General features: G+C 42.5%; 1 protein-coding gene across 9 annotated transcripts in view; it reads right to left on the bottom strand.

Moving 5' to 3' along the window:
• Positions 1 to 24,226, bottom strand: part of NOX4 (NADPH oxidase 4) — a 187,765-nt gene that overhangs the window by 88,514 nt on the left and 75,025 nt on the right. For all 9 annotated transcript variants that reach the window (XM_059721783.1, XM_059721775.1, XM_059721790.1 and 6 more), the window contains one exon: positions 5,142 to 5,202. In XM_059721783.1, the coding sequence (XP_059577766.1) occupies positions 5,142 to 5,202 (61 nt within the window). The remainder of the gene's footprint in view (positions 1 to 5,141; positions 5,203 to 24,226) is intronic.

Genomic DNA, 24,226 nt, shown 5'->3' with positions numbered 1-24,226 from the left:
CTAAAAATGTATCATTTAGAGGTTATAGTTTGAAAGCTTAAACTTAAAATCTTAGGACACCCAACAGAGTACCACTGCTTGCTAAATAGGAATTGAGACTTGATTCTACTGGGATTACTGATGATATCATGTTCTTACCCACCAAAACCTAATATAACACATGATGAGAACTACTAAAGCATACCAGCATGAAATGAAACAGTTCCAAACCAGAACAGAAGTTAGGGTAAGGTCGAAAGCAATAATTGTATTTGTTCACCAGTAATGGCTAGCTACTTTAAAAGAAACTTGGTAACAACTAATTATGACAATCATGAGAGAGCGTTGTCACATCTTCCATTCAAACTCGATTCTTCCCTTCTCTTCCCTGCCCCTTTTTTTTTTCCCCGTTTCTTCCATTTCCTCTCCATTTTAATTTCTCTCCAGCCTGAATCAAGCCCCATTAGGGCTTGTTACTGATTATGTGACAAGCTAAGCCAATTTCTCAAATCTTATCCTTTGTATTACAGAAAATGAAATATCTCTTCTTTTCCACTTCCTCTGTGCGCCACTAAATTGTACCTGGCTGCAAGATCCCAACACAATCCAGTCAAACTCTTTGGGTTAGGAGCTGTCGGGGGTTAACAAAGAGCTCCTTGCCCAACCATGCACCCTGCCAGCACTGCTCAGGTCGGTCTCCATGGAGACCCTGGGAGCACGGGGACATCCTGGGGTCTCCATGGAGACTGGCCAGAGGGACACAGGCAGGGGCTGCTGGGAAATTGAGTTCACTGTGGGCCTGATCTGGCCCGTGGGTGGGACTTTACTCACTCATGACTTAGCTCTAAGTAAGCCTAAGATCTAAATTAAATCTCCTGATATTCCTATAGCATGTAGTTTTTCTAGCTCTCAAGCCTAGTAATTACTGTCCCCAGAATTTGGAAAAGTTGGTCGCAATTGGAAGTGGTTAAGAAGAAGTTACACACAGAAGTTCTCCTCAGAGTCATAGGCATATTCATTTAACAATAAAGCCAGTCCCAAGCATATTAAAAGTGATGTCAGGCCCATAGATATCATGGGATTGGTGCAAACATCGGGACATTTCAAAGACAAAAAAAATTAGGGTCCTTTTTATTTGTTCTCTAGGTTTTTAAGCACTCCATTTACATTTTCCAGCTCTTCTGAAGTCTAAGAGCTAGAGAAATGTTAAAGGAAGATGAGATTTTGCTTGGAAACGTTTGCTCTACGGATTCTAGAGAAACATCAAATATGGGACGAGTCGGTGACAATTAAAAAAGATTTAATTCTTTTTTTTTTAAAGGATTTCTTTCTTTCTTAATTCTGCAGTGGATTCAAAATAGGGTAATCTGCACATAAACCTGAGGAATGTTTTTGCCCCACTGAAGCCCAAGTCCTGCCTGAGAATTCAAGCCATGCACCGCAATGTTCATTGGACTAATGAAGATGGCTGCAAGGGTAGCAACCTGTTCTAGGTTTCCCCAGAGAAGACCGATTTAGATGAGCTTGCAAGACTTATGGTAAGGTATAAGACAGAGTCTTAGATTCAATAGTGGGTAAACACAGTGCTGTTACACTGTCACAGTATTACTGTGCTGTTACCCAGCAATCGTGGGCAACTCATGAGTAATCTGGTGGCAGCTCAATATCTTTACACAATAAGAGTTATTATAAAGGCAGAGCACAAAATGTTTTTTTTAATATACCATAATAAGTTAGCACCTAAAAACACTGCAATATGCTGCAGTCTTTTTACTGGTTCAAAATACCCAGTTCACCATAATACTTCTGAGCGCTGTATGTTTGTTTTCCATGAAAACATTTTTTGCACAGCGGCAAAAAGGGATGTCTGCTTCAAAGCCATCAATACCACTTTCTGTCTAACAAGCTGGAGGGGATGTAGTAAGAGATGCACTGTTTTGATAGTGTGGTGGTTTTTTCTCACTGCTGTATACTGCTGGACAGATCCAGCATGGCCTGTGGCCTCCCAATTCCCTGCAGGAGGTGCCAGCTGAAATGTCAGCTTTGAAATAACCAAGTAGCGGTCTTGAAGAAGCAAGGGGAAGAAGGGGAGGGGGAGGGAGAGAGGTCTAGGTGATTGGTGACAAAGCTGAGACAAACTGATATTAAACCAAAAATAAAATCTGTAAATGGAAGGATCAACAGTTGCCAAAATCTGTAAATATCTAGTTAACAGCTGGGGAAGAACAGGGTCACCATCCAGATGCCATAGAAGCGGAACAGACAGTTGTTCATAAAGCTTGTTAAATCTAATGAGCAAATGATTATCTACTGAATCTGAGACCTTGTCTACAATGAAAGGTTTTGCCCTTACCTCTGCTGGGATAGCTAGAGCATCAGCATACCCCACCAGGGCAGATGCAGTCACTCCTAAGCAGAAGTGCTTAGGCTGATATAGCTTACTCTGGTTTGAAGCAGCAAAATAAGCTGGCTTTGCTTACAGCTTATTATACAGCAGAGTATAACTGCACATACTCTGAGCCTTTCACTGCAGCAGATCTGTCTTCACAAAACTGCGCCCTTCACTGACACAGTGACACTGGTTTAAGGCACCCAAGTGTTTTATTGGATCCAGCTCCTATTCTCACGCTGTGCCTTAGTTCAACGCATGTAAAGAAGAGGATTGCAGGGCACATCTATACGTGAGGCTGCATCACCGTAGCAATGCGCTACAGCGACGCAGCGTCCGTGGGCAAAACCCATGATGCTGCAGCTCCATCGCCAGAGCAATACGCTCCCCTGTTATAGCGTGTCGCTACAGTGATGTAGTGACAAAAAATAACTGTGTGTGGTGTGCATGGCATTGTACAGGCTGTTACTGTGCCATCATTTAGTACTTCCAAAAGGATATCATGGGATAGTACAAATGGAAGTACTAAATAACAGTGCAGTAACAACAGCGCCATAGTGGTACGTGTAAATGCGCCCACAGAATCTCTCCCCTCCTACATGGAGCCCTATCTTGGGACAAGGACAGTCTCTCACTTTGTGTTTGTCAAGATAGGGCATCCTGGGATCTCTGATAACTACTGTAATATTCATGATCAAAATTGCACAGAGCTGCAACTGAAATTCATTGGGAGGAAGCAAATGTTGACTAGAAAAAAAGGGGGACCTACTCAGCCTTTCTGAAAATTTATCTGTAAAATGGACAAAGTCCTCAGCTGGTAAAAACCACCCCAGAACCACTGGCTAATGGAGTGACACTGAAAGATGTCACTTTAGGATCTGGCCCCAAGGCCATTCTCCTGGAACAGGTCTCCCGCCTACAATTTTTTTCCCATGTTCTAACTGCCCCTGTGCTCAATGGTACTAAATCACTAATCTTTTTAAAAAGCAAATAATTATACTGCCTTAAATGTCTGCTTCGAGGCTGAAAATTTACTTCTAGAGTCACTGTTATTTGTTCAGAAATCACTTTCTGTATCTATTGGGAAACTGACTTTATATCTGCTGAGACATGAGCATGAAAATAATGTTCCCAACAGAAACCTCCCACCAGGAGTTTCCAGCTCAGTTATCTCTGTATTGCTATCTCTGTATTGCTGCTTATAAATGGGAAGCAAGTGACTACTCCCATTCAAAACAAGACATAACCACTCAACTTTTCTCTGTTGCATGCATCTCCAACTCAGAACAGTTGCCTCGTTGATCTACATAAAATCTACTCTCAGGCCACAAGGTGTTTCATTCAATATTCAGAGAGCCTCAAAACTCAGCTTTAGTGACTCAGGTCAAATATATAACTCATAGACTAGATCTGCCCACAGCAGCACAGTATACCTCCTGCCTCAAGTCATTCAAGACAGACGTACCTAGGGAATCGCTCTTTCCTGGCATCTCACAGGTGCAAGTAGCAGTCAGGGGGTGACATGAGAAATGTCTCAGAACCAATCAGTGCTTCTCTGTGATTTACAGCATATCTGCACCATCTGCATCCCTTTTAATTTACGCTTTAATTGAGCTTTCTGGCATAACTTGTTAGTCCTCTGTCATGTCAGGTATACGTTACTTGAAATATAAAAATGGGATACAGGAAGACAGCCAAAATAAAAAGTATGTGGGCCAAGGAGAGAAGACCTGTGAAACAAAATCAGAATTGTCTGGCTATTATTGTTACTATTACTATTATTGCTTGTTACTATAATGTCTATCTGTCAAAAAATGGGCTCCCAGTGTGCTAGGCACTGCACAAACCAAGAGTAATAAAAGTCCCTGACTCCAAGGGCTTAGAGTGTAGAAGATACTGGGTTGGGGAAAAGGTATATAAACATAAAACCTCTCCGCCAAGACATATTCAATTGGTCACAACTTTTGAAGCTCCTGCTCCTTCAAGAAAGCTCAATTAGTTAACACCTTTCCACCCCATTTATCCCCTAAACTGCTCCCACCTGCCAGTGACAAACCTTTCCAGCTCACCTGCACAAAAGATGAATCAGCAAAAATATAAAAGATATTCCATTCCTACACAAGGAATGAAAAAGATAGCTTAATCTTCATGGGCTTTTCCTTTTAAGATAAAAATGCAAAACTGGAAAAAAGGCAGCCACCGGGCAATAATGGCAACCACCAGGTAAGCCTATAGTTGTCATGCTGAGCAGCAAATTACAATTCTCCTTCGTATGAAATCCTGGCTAACACCTGTGGCCAGGGGGACATTCACGGAGCAGAGGAAGAGCATGGGAGACCATGAAAGCAACCTGTAATCACAGTGTGCCGTAGGTGCTAATTAGCCTGGCAACTAACCAAATGGCTGATATTAAAATCCCCTTATCTAGGAACTGCACATTTCAGCATTTCTACAGTTTGCACTACACTCGGCAAACAGGCAGCAGGCTACTGAAGGAAGGAGAGAGACTGAAGCATATTACTAATAATTAACTAACAATCAGAACATCTCTTAGCTTAAAAAAAAACACATTATCTGAAAGAAATACACATCTGAATATGTCAGCGGCTGCCTTGAGAAAGCAACAGCAGCAACTCTGGAAAAATAAACATGAATGATCTCTCATGAGAAAACTTAACAAATGGAAGTGAGATCACTGTGCTGGAGCCAGCAGCTGATAACACTGCAACTTATGATATGCATTCCTAAAAAAGGAAAATTTGTTTCTACATACCTGTCCAGTCTCCCACTATTTTAATATGGACCCCAAATGTGGCTTTGGTATCTGTAGGGCACTGAAAAAATTAAAGATGGTAAGGAACACTGCTGAGAGTAATAATGAAATAAACAGATTCAAGACATCATTTTGAGGCCAGGTTCTTACTTGGTGTAAATAGATGACTTTAATTAGCCATTCTGAATTACAACAGAAGATAATCTGTCCCCTTATTTACAAAGCAACTCAACATTAAAAATGCAGAAAGTCTAGACCAGGGGATTATGGATCTAATCATCCTGTAGGGACAGAGGATTCAAAAGGACCTCCCAGCTCATTAAGTCCAGCATCCTGCAATTGCAGGCAACCATGCAACAAATATCTGTTCAAGAGCATCAAGTCCAATCCCTCCCACACACTGCTCTCCTCTGTTTGCAGAACAGTTCTGGAGCATGTTCACCATTGGTATGACACAGAGCAGCTACTACTTGAAGTAGTTCCCAGCTGCATTGACCGTAAGAGACAGTCTTGGTGACTAAGGCAGATATTACAATTCATTTGTTAATCACATCTTAAATAGTAACCCAGCCACACATTCAAGCAATTAATGGCACCACAGAAAGGGAAACCAGCCACAAAAATATTACAAAAAAAAAGTATAAGATTTTTGTGGCTGGTTGCCATCATGCCTTAAATTGGCAGGGTTAGGACCGCACTCAAATCTCCAGTCAGCTCCAGGGCAGTCCCCACTAGAAAAGAATCAATCAGGTGATTATTGGTCAGATTTGAGACCATGCTGTAGCTCAAACAGGCCTTGGTGCAATCTCTGCCAGCCACCAATCAGTCATTCGTTGGCCAGATCCAGGGCCACAGCTGGGGTTCAACTGGCTCCAGTGCAGTCCCTGTTGGCCAACAATCAGCTGATTGTAGGCTAGGTCTGGGACCACACTAGGGCTGACGGTCCATGCAGGCCAACAGTCAGCTAATCGTTGGCTGGTAAGGACCATCCCGGACAGTTTGAGTCTTGGTATAATCCCGGTTTAGCAGACTATCAACTGATTGTCAGCCAGCTCCAAGGATTATACAAGGCCCATTCCAGCCCCAATTCAGTCGTGGAACCATCTAAGAATTAGTTTATTGCTGGACACCCAGCTTTCAATTTTCTGGGTTGATCCTAGGTCCCCTCTGCATTGGCAAGTAAAGTGTATGCACATGTGGCATGGCAGAAGGCATGTCTGTTAGGATCAGGAATCAGATCCCACTGTGCCCTTAAATGAACATTTGTCAGTGGCCTAAGAAAAACAGGAGCATTCCCAGTATGATCAGCTCCTTGCATTCCACACTCATGAGCCAAGCTAAAAAACAATATGGTTTAAAAATGAAATAAAATAAAATAATAAATAAATGCTCCTTGTATCTGCTTTCTGGTTTTGGAACTTCCAAGGTTCGTGTTTTCAAGCTTACCTCCATAACAATGAGGGCTAGAAATTTAACAGAAAAAGTAAAAGCTGAGAATCAGTTGCACTCACACAATTCATAAGAGTTTGGGCTTTAAAAAAATTATCAGGTGTTATGCAATGTATGATGCATGAAATCCCAAGAGCTGGCAGTGGTGTGCTCCAGCCATACTGATGTCACCGCACCCATGGTTCTACTCTAGGGGCTGTCAGTTCACACTGTATTTGCGGTAGGGGGGAGGCGCAAGTCCTCTCCCCCAAAAATATTTAAACCATAAATAGAACCCTTTTCCAGGGGCAAAGAAGGACAAAGGGAGTGAGGCAGAACTGAAGACATGGCCCACCAAGTAAAAAATCCTTGCTACCAAGAGGAAAAGTCAAGACACATTGACAGACTTTAAAAAAACAAAAACCAGGTATGTCCTTAGAAAAGAAGTTGTTTTCCTGTCAAATATCAAAACTATCAGTTTCTTCCAAACCTAGTGAAGCACCACTCCATTTTAACATGCATCTCCTATAAATTAATGGCTGATCCAACTCTGCCAACTCTACCAAGTACACAAGACAGGAATCAGAAAAGGGGCTCTCCTCTACTTTTACAGGTTTAGAGAAACGTGGATCAGTAGAGAAGACTGGAACTAAGGAAGTCTTAAAGTCTAAGACTTCTTCTAAGCCTGCGACTGACTGAGCCACTAATTAAAGTCATAACTTTTATAGCAAGAAAGGGACGGTTCAGTGGTTGGGGCACTAGACTACAACTGCAGAAACCTAGGTTCAGTTTTCTGATCTGCATGACTTTGGGCAAAAGTAGGTCTATATATTGTGTCTTTGCTTCTTTTTCATACCAGCGTAAAGCTAAGTTACAGCAGTATATACATGCTGTGTGCCCCGGCCTTAGTTCAGGGTTTGGCAGCCTTTTACTATTGCAGGCCAGCACTTGTGACCCAGCCAGCACCATGGAACACAGTCCTGCTGCAGCCACTGCACTGACAGCGAGCACAGGAAGCAATGGGGAAGAGCAGTCCTCCATGGGACAACTGGCTGGAGAGGTTGGAGGTGATGGACATGCCATTAGCAAAACACAGACTGGACAAAACAGCTGGGGACTGATGCACCCTTAGCAAAATGCGGACCAGATTTTACTTTCATGGACCAGATCCAATACCTTTGTGGACCAGATACGGCCTGCGGGGTCTAGGTTGCCAACTCCTGCTTTAGTCTGTGCCTTAGTCCCTATGTGTAAACGACAGACAATAGCACGTCCCTGCCTCTGAGGAATCTTGCGAAGGTAACTACATCAAAGACTGTATGGTGTTCAAATGCTAGAGTGAAAGGACCACATAATTTCCTGAGATGGATATGTAACAGCTCAAACACTTACCTACTCTCAGCAATGTTTGGGAAAGTTTGGCAAACATCTATGCCATGTCCACATGTGTGTGGACATTTGTTTCTCCAGGGACAAGAAGCAGCGGCATACCTTGGTGTGTGGCAGGTTACCCAGATGGGGTAGGGGAGGCTGAGGCCAACACTGGGATGGCCTCAGCAGCCTTACCTGGGTCTGCAGCAGCAGCAATCCTGCCACTCGGACCCTGGCCAGCAGCTGGAGCAACCAGTCAGGCTCCCACTTGTGTCATTCCACTTATTTTTGGCCCTGGGATCTCCCCAGGTCTAAACCCTTCCTCTACCCCCTCCCCCCACAACGCCTACCTTGCAGCATGAAAAACAGCTGAATGTGCAGTATGTAGCACCACAGACATGTCTGCAGTGACACATACTGCATGGACGTGCTCATCTAGATGCAGCCCTGGAGTTTAATCAAGAGCACCAAATGAAGCTACAGACAGGTAAATTTGCAGGCCTTGGTCTCACATTCCTGCTGCTATAACCTTTCTAATGGCCACGCACTAGTCACAGCTTCCTATATTGCTATTTACTGGCAGTTTTCTAGTACAACCTTGATGAAAAGCTTAATTCTTGAGCTGGACTATGCTGCTCTCTGCACTTCAGGTGAATTTCTTCATCTAGAGAGATTAAGCGATTTGCTCAATTCAGAGGTCTGTCATCCTCCTCTATAAAACTATCCTCCCTCGCCTGACAAACTCTCCTTCCAATAAAGTTAATGGCAAAATTCCCTCAACTTTAGTGGGCAAAGGTTCAAACACATTATCCTTTACACGACTTATGTGAGTAACTCCCTTCTGCATTACTCTAAAAAATTACCCCATAAAAATCAGGATTTATCTCTTCTCAGATTTTAGGAAGTCTATTCTGACACTATAACGGGACATAAAGGTTCCTTGGAGGCTTCTAGGAAACTTACTGTTCTACTAAATCTTCCTAGAGGAAACAAACTCATCTTCTAGGATATATAGAACAAAGTTTTAATATTGCGTTTATGTTTTTATTGTACAAATTCATACACTTGCCTTCTCTCACAGTAAACCTAGCAACTGCTGTTCAGGCAGCCAAGTGAATGCTTAGGAGGACAAAAAGCAACTGATATTCAGAAGTGTAGAAAAGATGTGCAAACATTGATGTATTTATGTGTTGCTTGAGTCCCTCTCAGGTCTCTGCCCACAAGTACAACTACACATGCAAATGTCTACTTATATGTTAACTTTACACATGCAATCCTCATGGCTGCACACAATTTTATGTGCCTAAAAGTCTGAAAAGCAAACCCATATCATCATGTCACATATGATATAAAAGATACAGTGCATCTAGGCTATGTGTCAAGAAATCCTCCCTATTCAAGACAATTCTCACACATTTGTTTAACTGGACACACACTTCAACAAATTCTTGAAAGATAAGCAGAAATTTAGTGCATTTGCTTATGTAGCATACACAGATAAGGCTCATAGGCTCTCCATGAAAAAGCCAGCTACAGGCAATAATTCTAGGAAAATTTTTATCTTACCTTCTGCCTTCCAAAAGCAAGGTGTGTAGGATGTGATAAAATACAGTAAATGATTTTCTGAATTGGGGACCTAAAGAGTAATCATGTGAACTTTGACGTAAGCATGTGTCCAGGGGACCTCAGAATTGCCTCACATCCTCTTTACAGCTCTGAACAAAATGATACAATTCTTTTTTAAAATGGATTCAAGAAAATACACTTGGGCCTCCTATACATGAGCAGGGAGGCTGCTCCGACACGCTGGAATCCAGTGCACTGGAGTAGGCTTGATTAATTGAGTCTGCTGGAGGGTGGAAATTACTGCAGTCCAGCAGACTCCAGCATCACATGTATCAGCATCCCTGCACTGAAAAATGGTGGTGGGGTGTTTTAAACTAAAGCTCGTTCAACCAGCTTCAGTTCAAAGCACCCCACTGCCATTTTTCAGCATGGAGACACTGGTATACATGATGCTCTGGGCACTTTTAATTAGTACAGTTCTCAGAGCTGCACTAATTAAAGCGCCACCACCCCCCTTCCACCCTTGCTTTCCAGAGCATGTCTATAAACACCCTTGGATTCTGATTTCTCTTTCCTAGAGGCCTAGGAAACAGACAATCTAATGTCTCCCATTACATGCCATCAGTTGCATCTAAGCCCCTATTTTCCTCCTAGCGTATAGTAGACTTTCCAAAAGAAAATCATTAGGGTTATCCATTCCTGAAACACACAGCTGTTTCTGAACAGAACTGCAGGGGCTACAAAAAGAGACAATCGGTAGATTAGCACTTGGGGAAGACAGAGACTGTGATAGCTAAGAAAGGCGTTGGGAAATATTAAATAAAAGTTCCCACGAGGCACCTTTTTCATCTATGTGAACACATCTGTTCCTTGAAGAGCTTATATGCTTTGCCTGCTGATTAAAATTCCAGAAAATATATACAAATGCACAGCAGTGCAGCAGTTGCCATTATGTGAAGCCAAGAACTCCTCTCTCAGACAAGTAGGATAGCTGACATGTTATAAGGGCTTCTGGCAAACTTTACTTTTAAAAGTTGATTTTTCTGAACATCCTCCAAAATGACTGAGTCCCATCCTCTACTAGTAGGGACCAGAGTAGCTGTGTTGACTTCAGTGGCGCTATTCTGATTTAGAGCAGCTGAAGATGTGGACCTACACCTTCAGTTACAAACCTGCAGCAGCTGAAAGCTGGTAGAGACTCCCTAAAAAGTCTGAACCAGACATGAGGAGACTCAGAACACCAGTGAAATCTAGAACTGGAACGTTGTAGCTGTGGTGGTGCAGGAAATGCATGATATATCTAATATATGATATATGTAATATCTTTTTCTGGACCAACTGTACAGTTGAGAGATATGTTAGACAAGCTTTCAGGTACAATGGACTGTAACAGTTGAAGTGCTACCACCTGAGACAACCCTCCCAATTTCTGAAATCTACCAGTAGAAACACTGACATTTTATCTCTGATGCAAATTTTATGGAATTATTTTTTTTTTCCGTGCCCTTTCCTGGAAATATATTTTTTTTCTCTTTTCAAGTGTTTGATGAAACAGATTTAACAGGGGGTTGTCTAAAGACAGACAGACAGACAGACAGACAGACAGACAGACAGACAGACAGATAGATAGATAGATAGATAGATAGATAGATAGATAAACTCACCAAGTTATCTGAAAATACTGAGACTTCTTCACAGGGGCTTCTTCAGATTTGCGACAATCCCTGGAAGACTGTACGCTCACAAATCAGCAAATGAATTACACGAATCTACAGTGATGGGGATTTTTTCCTCTCTCAAATTCTCAAGAGATAATACCTGGATAATATTTTTTAATTAACTAATCCATACAGTACTGGCTACTAATACAGATTAGAAATATTTTTTGTTTAATCTTAGCTTCAAAAAATCTATGGACCAAATTCTCTGCTGTTCCTCACCTTATACAGTCAGTTCTACTGCAGAAAAGTCTAAAATATTAATAAAACAGCATGATAAGAGCAAATGAACACTGAGCTACACCAAAAGACCTCCCAGCCCTAATTTTCTATGTTGCTGGTACCTATTTGCAGATGAGAACTCCCTTTAGAAGGAGCAGCAGGGTCCTTGCCTCTGGTGAGTTGCTCTCTGTGCAGGTTTACTATGGATTTGATGGCTTTTGGGGCACAAGGTAAGCTTTTGGCTGTACCATTACTCCAGAAGGGATCACAGGCTGACTGATGATGAACCACAGTCCTTCTCTCTCTCCTAGCCACTTACTACAGGAGACTAGACAGGGAACTCCTGCTGCATTACCAGACAGACCCCCCTGCCATCTGTCCATTCTGTCCTCTTGCAAAATGGAAGTGCTTTCAGTCCTCTGACAAGTGGATCTCAGTTCATGCAGAGATGAAAGGTCTAGTCTTTTCTTGTCAATCACAGTTACAAGCCATGTCTCTGCTACGGTGGGCAAAGCTGGAGAAACAAAACCTGTCTTTATTCTAGCAGCTAAAAAGAAGCTTATGGCCAAACTTGTTCACACAAATGAGCAAACCGAGAGACAAATTCACTTTGAGAAAGGGCCAAGAGTCTACATTCAGATTTGCAGGTGTTTTGACAGGCTCCACAAACACTACTGAACTCTTGTATCTGTCACACCGATTATCTCCAATAATGAAAATGCTCCACTGTAAACCTTTGCAAGTTCAAGCTCTAGGCCCAGCCAAAACAGATATTCAACTTGGACAGAAAAAATGCATAAGAGTGGATGTATCAGAGAGAAAAAAAAGAAAAAGAGATCAACCAACCAAAGATTCTTTTTTTTTTTTTTCCTACAGGGAAAAAGGTTTACAACTTTGCCCAGTCTGCTGCAAAAAGAATTTGATCTTTGAAAGTTCAGTGAGCCATAAATTGTCTGGTTTTCATACCAAACAGATCTAAACATTTCTAAAGTGATTCAGCTCAAGATTAGAAAACAAAGCAGCAGCCTGATGACAAATACAGGCATGCTATATACAGAACATAGCCAAAGAACTGCTAGACTTCAGGCTGACTCATGGGAAATGGACAATCTTAAATTGGACGACGTCAGTTTAAACAAAGGAATCACACAGTTTAAGAGGCAGCTGTTGTGGCAAGAAAAGGTTCTGGGAGTTTTTCCTAAATGCATTTGTGTGTGAAAGGAAGGGCAGATTCGTCAAGATGGCACTGTGTATTTTTCATGGTTACTTCACAGAATTAATTTGATTTAAGCTCTCCAGGCTAGAGGTCTTACTAGTACACTAATTTAACTAGCAAACATCTACAAATTCACTGAAAGTCCTAACCACCCTATATGATTTTTGTATTGTGGATATCCAGATGAACAGGATGAAGCAATCTATTTTCAATAGGGCTGTGCAAAATTTCACCTGGTGTTTTGTTCAGAAGCTGTTTTGATGTGCTTTGAGCTCAAACAGTGGAATCGAAACGAAACAAAAGCCTTCAAAAAAGCTTCGAAACGAAACAAGGGCACTCACACAGCAATACTGGCTCCCTTTATCTGTCTAACAGCAGCAGTATGCTTCAAGCCCTTTCTCTTGCCACACTTTTCCTCTTCTCACACATCAAACACCTGAAATCTGCCTGAAAATATACCACAATATTATGAGCCACTGGAAATGCTACCATGTTAAAATGTAACACCAGACAAGACCATTATGGGTCACCTAGCATGCTAGCACAGCATTCACCCTCACCCAATAATCTCTACAGCAAGCCATGAATTTCTAGTTGAACTGCACCTTTGCTCATACAAAGATAACAAATCTTGATTTAAGACATCAAATAAAGGATAATTCACTAGATCCTTGCTAAGTTCTTCAGAGGTTATTACCATTAATTTTAACAAGTGTGCACCTTGTCCTAGTGTGAATCTATCTCCTATTTTGTTTGTTTGTTTGTTTGTTTGTTTGTTTTTTAATATTGGAACGAAATACAAATGCACTATGGTAACGGACATCTCGCCAATGTTAGCAGGCCAATACTTTTTAAATGAGTCTCTAATTTTAGATGCTGAGTTTCTAGCCGCCTCACTTGAAACACCTGCAGCCTGATTAGCAGAATTAATAACCATCTAAAATCTCCAGATGAGGTAGAAGAAACGTGTGAGTGCTTATATGAGCGACACCATCTTATCAGCCCAGTTTGAGACACTACAGTTCTAGGCCCTAAGGGCTCCTACACCCATGCAGGGAGCCTGCTAGAAAGCCAGTGCGTCAGAGCAGACTCAATTAATCTCAAGCATGGAAACTGATGTGCTCCGGCAGCCTCACACGTCACGTGTATCAGTGTCACTACGCGCCTCTGCGCTGACAAAATGGTGCTGGTGCGCTTTGAAATAAAATACATCTAGTGAACTTTAGTTCAAAGCTCCCCGCTGGCATTTTTTCAGTGCAGGGACATGTGGCGATGCTGAAACACATGATGCGCGGGTGCTTTCAATTAGCATGGGTCGCTAATTGAAGTGCCTGGTGCTGCATCCAGGAGCACATGTAAAAATGCCCTAAATGTCTAGGTTGACTAGGAACAAGATGGATTATTTCAGTTAAAAGAGATCCAACCAGGTTCCCTACTTCCCAGCTTCCTTAGTCGAACATGTCGTCAGTTCTTCTTTATCCTGACAGACTGTCTAGGCTCCATGTATATTCGTTACATTCAAACATACCAACAATTTTGTCCAAGCAAAGCAGGACCTAACTGAAAAGAGGCTCAACACAAGTCTTGTTATCAGTACTATTTATTACCTTGTAAATCTCTTGTTAACTATACTGTTTATTTAAATTTTATACTGTAGCCTTCTGTGCCAGAGATGCATGCTTTGATTGCATTTAGATAGGATTCACCTTCTTTTAAGGATCTGAAACCCACAATACTATGTTTATTGATATTAACTGGTTACTTATATCTGGCCATAGTACAATAGTTTTAAGGTTGAGAGTTTCCAAGATGCAGTAGATTTAATAGATTTAATAGATTTCTAGGGTTGGAAGGGACCTATTAGATCATTGAATCCAAGCCCCTGCTCTGGGCAGGAAAGAGCACTGGGGTCAAGTAATCCCAGCCAGGTACTTGTCTAATCTCCTTTTAAACACCTCCAAGGTAGGGGAAAGCACTACGTCACTTGGAAGCCCATTCCATATCTTGGCAACCCTCACTGTAAAGAATTTTTTTCCTGATGTCCAATCTAAATCTGTTCTCCTTCAGTTTATGGCCATTGTTTCTAGTAACCCTGAGGAATGCCCTGGTAAACAGAGTATCCCCTATTCCCTACTGACCCCTCCAAACAGCCACAAGATCACCTCTCAGCCTTCTCTTGTAGAGGCTGAATACCTTCAGGTCCCTCAATCTGTCCTCATAAGATCTTACCTGCAGGCCCTCAACCATGTGAGTAGCCCTCCTCTCAACACTTTCTAGGTTATCCACACCTCTCTTGAAGTGTGGTGCCCAAAGCTAGACTCAGTACTCCAGCTGTGGCCACACCAATGCCACATAGAAGGGAAGTATCACCTCCCTAGACCTGCTCATGATACACCTACTTATGCAAGAAAGAGCGCGGTTAACCTTACTTATTATCTCATCACATTGGCAACTCATGTTCATTTTTGCATCAATTATGACTCTGAAGCTATGCTGTTGTTGTTCTCTGAAGCTATGCTGTTTTATGCCAATTAACTCCCTGGCCAATGTTATTTTTTTATTACCGTATTTGCTCAAATCTAAATATGAGGTAACCCCCCCATCTTAGATTTGTGTACAAATTGCGTGTTGAGGGCAGGGGGGCAGATGGATACCGCAGCTCTGATTCTCTGATTCTGGTCCAGAGAATAGGTCAGAGCCAAAGGCAAACCCACAGCAGCCTTCTACTCCCCACCGCTGCTTGCCCTCTGCAGCTGCTCCTCCCCCCTCTTGCTGGGGGGGCAGGAAGGCTGCAAAGGGGCCACCTGCCCCCTGTAGCCACTGCTTCCCCTGCTGTAGCTGTGGGAGGGGGATTAATTTAAGACCTCTAATATTTAGATTCTATACCTGGAAAATTATAAGCAATTTATACATTTTCCAGGTATACAATCTAATTATTGGGGTGTTATCTTAAATTCAGGGTTGGCTTAGATTTGAGTAAATAAATACTGTATTCTGCCCCTAAGAAGTCTAGAAATTACATTTTACCTGCATATAGTCTGTTCTCAGTTTATTTCATTTACTTTCCAATCCATTCTGTATCCACATGCTCTCAAGAAACCAATCGTTATGGACCCTTCAAATGCAGATGTTCCTTTGTTGGAGAAAAAGAACATTGAAGTTCTGTGGCCTTAAGATTCCAACAGATTTCACCAAGTACCGAGTTCCTGTAAAAGCAGCCATCTTGTATGATGACGGCACCTCTTACGCAGGAACACAGCGTAATTCAAGCAAGATGTCCTCATACAACAGATCCATTTTAAAGTTCCAGAACTGTTTTGGAAAGTGCTCTCTTCCCCCACTTTCCCTCAGATTAAGTTTCTTCTGTACCACTGATTATTGGAGATAATATCATCCCTGTAACATGGGAAATATGTTTACTTAAAAGCATGTAACCCAGCATGTTTACTATATTTACCTGAATCCAAGATGACTTCAAATGTAAGATGCCCCCTTCCAACAAATAGATTCTAGAGATGGGAAATTTATAAAGTGATTTATAAATTGAGATCATTTTCCATTTATAGAATCCAACTATCAGTGGGTCATCTTAAATTCATCCCTCCTACCACTGAAGCACAGAAAGTAGTGGCAACAGGGCAAGAAATAGGGCTGCAGGCAGTGGGGGAGCTAAGTGGCCTGACCCCTCTCCTTTGCTCCCTGCCGCCTATCCCCCTCCCACCACTTGCCATCCCCTGCTGCTTGTACCCCTGGCTCCTGCACCACTTCTGTGGTGTCTGCCCCTGCTACACTTACCTCCTTCCCACCTTCCCCCCTACCACTTGCCCCCCTACCTGACTCCCTCCCTCACCTGCTTTGATACTTACTCCCCATTCTGCCACCCCCCTTTGCACCCCCCATCTCCAGCCCCTACCATCACCTGTTCCCCACTGCCCACTGCCACTTATCTTGAGCACCTCTGACTCCAGTCCTGCTCTATCCCAGGGGATGGAGCACATGGTTGCAGCAGAGGCGGCTGGGCCAAGCTCAGAGCAACCATGTGCTCCAGACTACAGCTGGAGCTGCAGAGAATAAGCAACAGAGGTGAAGGGAGGGTAAGGAGAGGGGGCATGGCAGAGGCAGCAGTGACAGCAGGATGGTGTACACAATGTGGGGGACAAGTGCCAGAGGGGCAGGTGACTGGTGCAGTTCCAACTGGGAGCCTGGGTCAGGGCCAGGGTCAAGGTCAGAGTCAGAGCCACCACAGTTGCCTACCTCTCTGGCTCCCTTGTACTTGAATCCAAGACATGGGCTTCCCCCTCCCCATCCTTTTGAAATGGGAAAAAAAAACCCTTGCCTTAGATACAACTAAACATAGTAATACACTATAGAATTCTGAGTATTTCCATTCTCTGTCCTTGGGGTTTTTTTTCTAATTCTGGCTAAGCTTTAGGTCTCAAAGGTAGCCTCACCGCTGAAAGCAAACTGAGTATTGTGACCAAATATTTCCTTTTCCATTCTGAATTTGCTACCTTTCCAGGAGTATCTTGTTCTTGTATTTTATTTGTAGTTTCTACTGTTGGAATCATTTCAATTGCTGTCTTTGGATAGTTGTAAGTATATAAATATTAACATCTTAAAGTTAAAAAAAAATTAAAATGACAAATATTTCTCCAAATTTATAACGTGTCACTACACAGCTCTGGTTTTTAGTAAGGCCTATTGCATATGAGAAGGATATTCAATCAACTTCCAGAAAAACGCAATTAGCAAAGGTTCTCTGGGTGAAACCCTGCCTTTACTGAAGTCAACTCCAAAACTCCCAAGAGCTTATTAAATTAAACTAAAAATCAGTAAATAAAAAATCCCAAAAATTACACAAAATACATTTTCAAATATGAATAAGTTGTAAAATTCATTACCACGATAAGTTGCTGGGGCCAAGAATTTACCAACATTTGAAAAGGGAAATAGTTATTTATATTACCCAGAGTTATCTTTAATAAGAAAATAATTGCAAGGGACATTAAACGTCATGACACGCTTCAGAGAGCAAACTAGTTTTCAACTATTAGACAGGAACCCCATATGATGGCAGATTATCCCACATTTGCCTAAAGTGGAGGTCTTCTATCTTGCTCACTGAAAAAGATGGGATTAGATGGACCTTGGGAGTATTCCAGTACGGCGAGTCCTATGACATGAACAAAGCCAGAATTTCACTTCATATATTAAAAGGAAGCAGAGGCTTACTTAAGGTTTGTGTCTGCCACAGAAAAAAAAAAAAAAACACATTAAAACAAAAAAGTAAAAATTAAATGGATGTAAGGCAGTACATAAGAAAAAAGATTAGTATTAAGCAGTTGCACTTAACATCTTTTCCAGACAGCTGTTTGATTTCCGCTGTGTGAAAGGCAGACATGCTCTTGGAACTTGTTTTAGTTTGCCAGAAATGCATTACACAATATCTGAATTTTCCCAAGAGCTCTAAAGATCATCTCATGAAACCAAGTTTACCTTATGCAAATGGTTATGAATTTAATAAAGCTTAAGAACCTATCACTTTCGATAGTCTTTTTTTCCTGTACAGATCTGCTAGCATTAGGCCATGTCCTGATGTCCTTACCTGCGAGCTTCCAACAATTTCAAATTTTGGGACAAGTAACACAAAAAAGCCTTAGGCTTTACCACTGAGAATCATTTATTTCCTGGAGTTTATAGTACAGTACACCTGTTTCTCCAGCATTTTCCATTGTGCTGTTTGGAGAGTACTAGATCTTTTGTTTGAAGGGCACTGAGAATTAAATGTCAGCAGAAGATATTCAACATCTCACTGAGGTCACTGACAGGTTTGCCATTGGCTTCAAGAGAACTCTGGATCTAGACTCAGGTAAGGGAATAAAGTAACCCACAGCTGTACAACATAAAAACCAACTTGTACAAACAAGCATATCATTTGCTTCCATATTCTTTACATTTTCTTAAATCATAGAAACATAGAGACGTAGGGCTAGAAGAGACCTCCAGAGGTCATCTAGTCCAACCCCCTACCAAAGGCAGGATCGACCCTATCCAAACCATCCTACACAAATACATAATCTAAACTCTATACAAGACTACCGTCAACCCTGGCACAATGCAGACCTAACACCCTAACCTGCCACAGATGAAGCAGGGGAACAATGGTTGCTAACACCCTGCTTTTATGAAATGTTGTCAATATATGCTCAAGAGACCCTGGATAGAGGGCCACACTCCCTGCTACAGGGGAAGAAAAAAAATCTCCCACCATCTGTACCAATCTGATCACAGGATAAATTTCCTTCCTGATCTCAAACAATATCCAACAATATTCAACAATATCCATTATACATCGCTGGGCTTTGCTCTGAAATTCTGAATATCTGTACATGCAAACATGCTTTTTGCATTCTCTCAAAATCACCTGCACTGTACCCCTCAATCTTACAAAGCTACATTATATGCACATGTACATTCCTGGCACATGCAGTGAACCATGGACAGAGCTTATGCAGCACTATACGGGAGGAAAGAATTTCAGTTTAAATGGATTGCTCCATTTTTTCTGCTGAGAAAGAAACTGTGCCATTCCAAAGGGTGAGGCTTTGGATTGCCAATATTACTTCAATGATCTGTTTCCAACTGATCCATGAATGCAAGCAAACAAAAGCATCAATGCAGAGAAAGGAAAATATAAGGAATCAAATGGAAGCCTTTTCCATACTTTTCTGTTGCAATTGTAAGTAAATTTGTTATTTGGTACTCAGAGAGGAAGCATGTTATACCACAGCCTAAAAATACTACAGTTCAAACAATGACAAAGTCATTTTGGTTGAAGACAAACATGTCTTCAACCAAGGGATCATTGTATATCAAAACCAGTAAAAAGTACCATGGACTATAAGCCTTTCTGATGACCAAGAGACTCACTAAAGGATACTGCCACGTGAAGACAGTATATACTTTAAAAGGTCCAAAGGTGCCACATCAAAAAATACTAAATTTCTTCATTGGAGCAAAAGCAGCTAGAGCAGGGGTGGGCAATTATTTTGGCTGGAGGGCCACTTAACAATTTGGTGAGCTGTCAAGGGCTGCACACACAAAATATTTTAGAAGGTATCATTTAAACAAATCATGTACTAAAAATCAAACATCTACTATAACCTATTTTAATTTTATTTCAAAAAATAATTTCTGTCCTGATTTCTTTTTTTTTTTTTTTTGAGTAGCATATATAGAGGCGATTGCACAACAGCTCAAAATAAAGTCTTACTCTTGTACACTGTGGGGGGTGGGGGTTGTGCATGCACTTCAGTGCTGGAAGCCAACTGAGGGAGAGGGATGGTGGAGCAGGGAGCAAGTGCAGCAAAGCTTGCCTGGGCTGTGTGGTCCAGATGTGGTCCACAGCTACCCCTGTGGTGCTCTACATGGGGCCAAGGCCTGCCTGCTCCCACCCAGGGCAGCCTCCACTGCACTCCTGCCCATGCCCGCCAGCTGGGGCCAGCATGCACAGGTTCCTGGCAGGGCTGTTCAGCTCCCCCTGCCTCCAGCGGTTCCTCCTCCTCCTGCCGTTGCTGCACTGTAGGCAGAGGGGAAGCTACAGTCAGGCAACTCCTGCCCCATCCTGCAGGGCTTCAGCTCCTGGCTACCTTTCTCCCACTCTGCCAGGCCAGTACAATGAGCAGCCACCTCCAGGTGGCCTGTGGACCATATTTTGCCCGCCCCTGAGCTAGAGTCATCATCTGACCAGACTGAAGACATCTTACCAATAAGCCTTTTTACCTTAATACAAGGTTGCTTTTTAATTTTGGTTAGGAAGGAGTGCTGGATGACTTATGATGGGTATTACATGATTCAACTAAAAATAATAAAGGAAGATGAAATATCTACAAGTAAAGTCAGTGAGTGATGAAGACTGACCTACCTGGACTATGCTTTAAACAACTGTGTCTAACTGAGCAACTTGAAGTGGGCTACAATTTACTGTGAAGTAATGGAAACGGCAGTGTAGAACATGATGTGAACAAATCAGATAAGAGGTAAGATAATGTGAAATGCACCTTCCCTGCCAGTAAAATCATAGTTACCACTACATCTGTTTCAATTAAGTGATGTTTTGTATGCTAAACAAATCCAATGTTATGATCAGCATGAATAACTTTAATGAAGAAAGGAATTGTGGTTTGATTGTGAAAGCACTGGAGATGAACACCAGAGCTCAGAATTCAGCTACAAACCCCCTAGCCTTTGAAAGAGCAAGTCTGTTAGCCTCTCTGTGCTCCAACCCGATCTGTTCAATGAAGTGATAGTACCTCCTTATGTCTGTTTTGCCCAATTCGATTACAAACTCTTTAGGACAACGAGAACACAAAACACAAAAACCCCAGTTTCTGCTCGGGCTGAAGGAAGCTTCAATAATTCTAGACTACCTGATTTTTTTTTTCTTAAAAATATTATAACATACCACTAGAAATAAACAAGGGCAGTACTTTGGTTTCTCATTTTTTTGAGAGTGAAAGCATTTCTATTGTATTGGCTAAAAACAGGAAGGAAGGAAGCCACTCTAAAGGACAACTTCACTGTAATTCCTAGACACAATGGGGACAGGTGCATTAGAAAATCATTTATATCAGGACTGTCCAATATCTGAGTGGCCAGCAACATGTCACATGTCATGCAAGCTGCACGTTCTCTTCCCTACATCACTGCAGCAGCATGCCACATGGACCGGGCAGTATGGGTCTCCCACCTTCCCTCCACTGTGCCATGTAACCTTCTGCTGCATACTGTGCCACACTACCATCCCTATGCCACTTATGTCTCCAGGTCCCCCTAAACCTCCACCTCTGGGGTTTCTTGGTGCTGTGGGCCTCACTGCCCCTGCCCCCCCCCCCCCCCCAGGACAGGGACAGAAAGAAGGAGGAAGCAGGAAGAGAAAGGAAAACCCAGAGACTCTGGCAACAGCATCAGGAGAACAATGTATCAGGAACCTGGGGGCCGTAGTTCAAACCCTTGGGGGCCACATGCGGTCTGTAAGCAGCCCTGATTTACATTATCACAACAACCACTCAATCATCACCCGTAATAGGTTTGCATAATTATGTTTTCTGCACCATCCCAGCAGGAAAGCTAACAATGGAACAGGATTGGTAGGACAGGGCAGTTTTCAACAGCTTGCTCTATCACTGCAGAGGACTTCAGGTTGCAAATCGGGAGGGTGTTCCCTCTATCTGCTCTAATAAGTGTTATTCACACCATGACAACTTGGAGAAATATTGATCAGATCCAAATTCTGTGACTGATTCACACTTCTACAAGTCAAAATTAACCCCAAACTTAGGAGAAGTTCAGGTCAGGATCTGAAATGTGCACACACTTTTTTTTTTCTCCAAGTCTAACCACTACAGACCTCTCCCTGACCTTGCAGCAGTATCAGAGCCTGGTACAATCGATGTTCTGAGTGAACACATGCCAAAGTGATGGAATTCCTTCTGCTTGTTAAAATTTTCTCACCTCCACAAAAACTCAACATAACTCTATTGGCACCGTTACCTGCACTTTATGATATCTGGGGGCAGAGACATGTTTCTTTTAGCAGCCAAGTTCTTTATATATTACAGCTTTTAAAAGACTGTGGCATGATTCAGTTCCTTCATGGATTTAGTCGAGACCACATGAAAGGACACTATACATCTTCTTAAGTACTTTACATTTGAAAAATATACGGGTGGATTCCACAAGCCCTGGAGCCAAGCACCATGTGCCAACACACACACACACACACACACACACACACACACAAGCATGCATGTGCACTTTCTCTCCTACGTATTGCAGAAAAAGCAACTTCTCTAACAACACTGCAGTATATATTTTAAATGGGAATCTCTTTTGCAACTATTCTTCAATATAAAAGAAACGTGCAGCCATGAAGTTGTATGCAACTAGCAAATAATCACTGGTGTGCCTACGGCAGGAAAGTAAGGGAATTCAATATTCAATACAAGGAAGATCTAGGCATAGGAGAGAAAGACATAGAAGCCGGAACAAAAATGATTAGGGGTCTGGGAAGCAGGACTTAAAAGGAGTGAAACAGCTAGGGTTATTTAGTCCAGAGAAGAAAAGACTGAGGGAGGATTTGATAATAATCTTCAAATACCTGAAGGGCAATAACAGGGAGGAAGGAGATGAGCTTCTCTCTGCAGTCACAGACTAGAAACAGTGGTCTCAAGCTTCAGCAGGGGCTCGAGATTAAGAGGAACTTTCTGACTGTGAGGATGGTCAAGCATCAGAACAAGCCACTTAGAGAAATTTTGCAATCTCCATTCTAGAAATTTTCAAGAGCAAGTTAGACAGATACTTGTGTTAGCTAGGGGTGATCCTGCCTTAAGGTCATCAGTACAGACCCCTGCTCGTGAGGTCCCTTCCCACACTACTTTCCTCTGATCCTAAAGGTGAGTTGGCCTAGGACTTCAGTGAGAGCAAGATATAAGGCCCTATTACAGCCTCCTGATGCTGTTCTCTTAGGGCACCTATACACGTGCAGAAAAACTGCTCTGACCTGCTATAATTACAGCAGGTCGGAGCGGACTCAATTAATCGAGTCTGCTGTAATTACTGTACTCCAGCAGACTCCAGTCATGTGTATCAGAATCGCTACACTGAAAAATGGTAGCAAGGCGGTTTAACTAAAGCTCGTTCAACGGGCTTAGTTAAAGCGTTCCCACTGCCATTTTTCAACACAGGGATGCTGATACACATGACGCTCCAGGCGCTTTAATTATATTAGCTCTCACATCTGCTCTAATTAAAGCCCCCCTCCCCCCCAGCCCTCCCCAAGCACATGTATAAGCACCCTTAGTTTTAATGCAGAATTGTAACAAATTAACTGATTTTTTTTTAAATAAGTAGGACTTATAAAAATCTTCCCCATCTATGACTTGTTTGACAACAAGAAATTGTTTTTTAGATACATAGGGAGTAAAAGGAAGGCCCAGGGAGGAATAGGACCCCTGCTAAATGGGCAGAAGCAATTGGTGACAGATAGGGGCGACAAGGCTGAACTCCTCAATGAGTTCTTTGCCTCAGTGTTCCTAAGCGAGGGGCATGACAAGTCTCTCACTGGGGTTGTAGAGAGGCAGCAGCAAGGCGCCAGACTTCCATGCGTAGATCCTGAGGTGGTGCAGAGTCACTTGGAAGAACTGGATGCCTTTAAGTCGGCAGGCCCGGATGGGCTCCATCCGAGGGTGCTGAAGGCACTGGCCGACGTCATTGCAGAGCCACTGGCGGGAATATTCGAATGTTCGTGGCGCACGGGCCAAGTCCCGGAGGACTGGAAAAGGGCTAACATGGTCCCCATTTTCAAAAAGGGGAGGAAGGAGGACCCGGGCAACTATAGGCCAGTCAGTCTCACCTCCATCCTTGGTAAAGTATTTGAAAAAATTATCAAGGCTCACATTTGTGAGAGCCCGGCAGGACAAATTATGCTGAGGGGAAACCAGCATGGGTTTGTGGCGGGCAGATCGTGCCTGACCAACCTAGTCTCTTTCTATGACCAGGTTACG

Source organism: Alligator mississippiensis, chromosome 1 (genome assembly GCF_030867095.1).
Source record: "Alligator mississippiensis isolate rAllMis1 chromosome 1, rAllMis1, whole genome shotgun sequence".
Classification (NCBI taxonomy): domain Eukaryota; kingdom Metazoa; phylum Chordata; order Crocodylia; family Alligatoridae; genus Alligator; species Alligator mississippiensis.
Note: the sequence above shows the minus strand (reverse complement) of the source record. Positions and strands in the feature narration are given on the sequence as shown.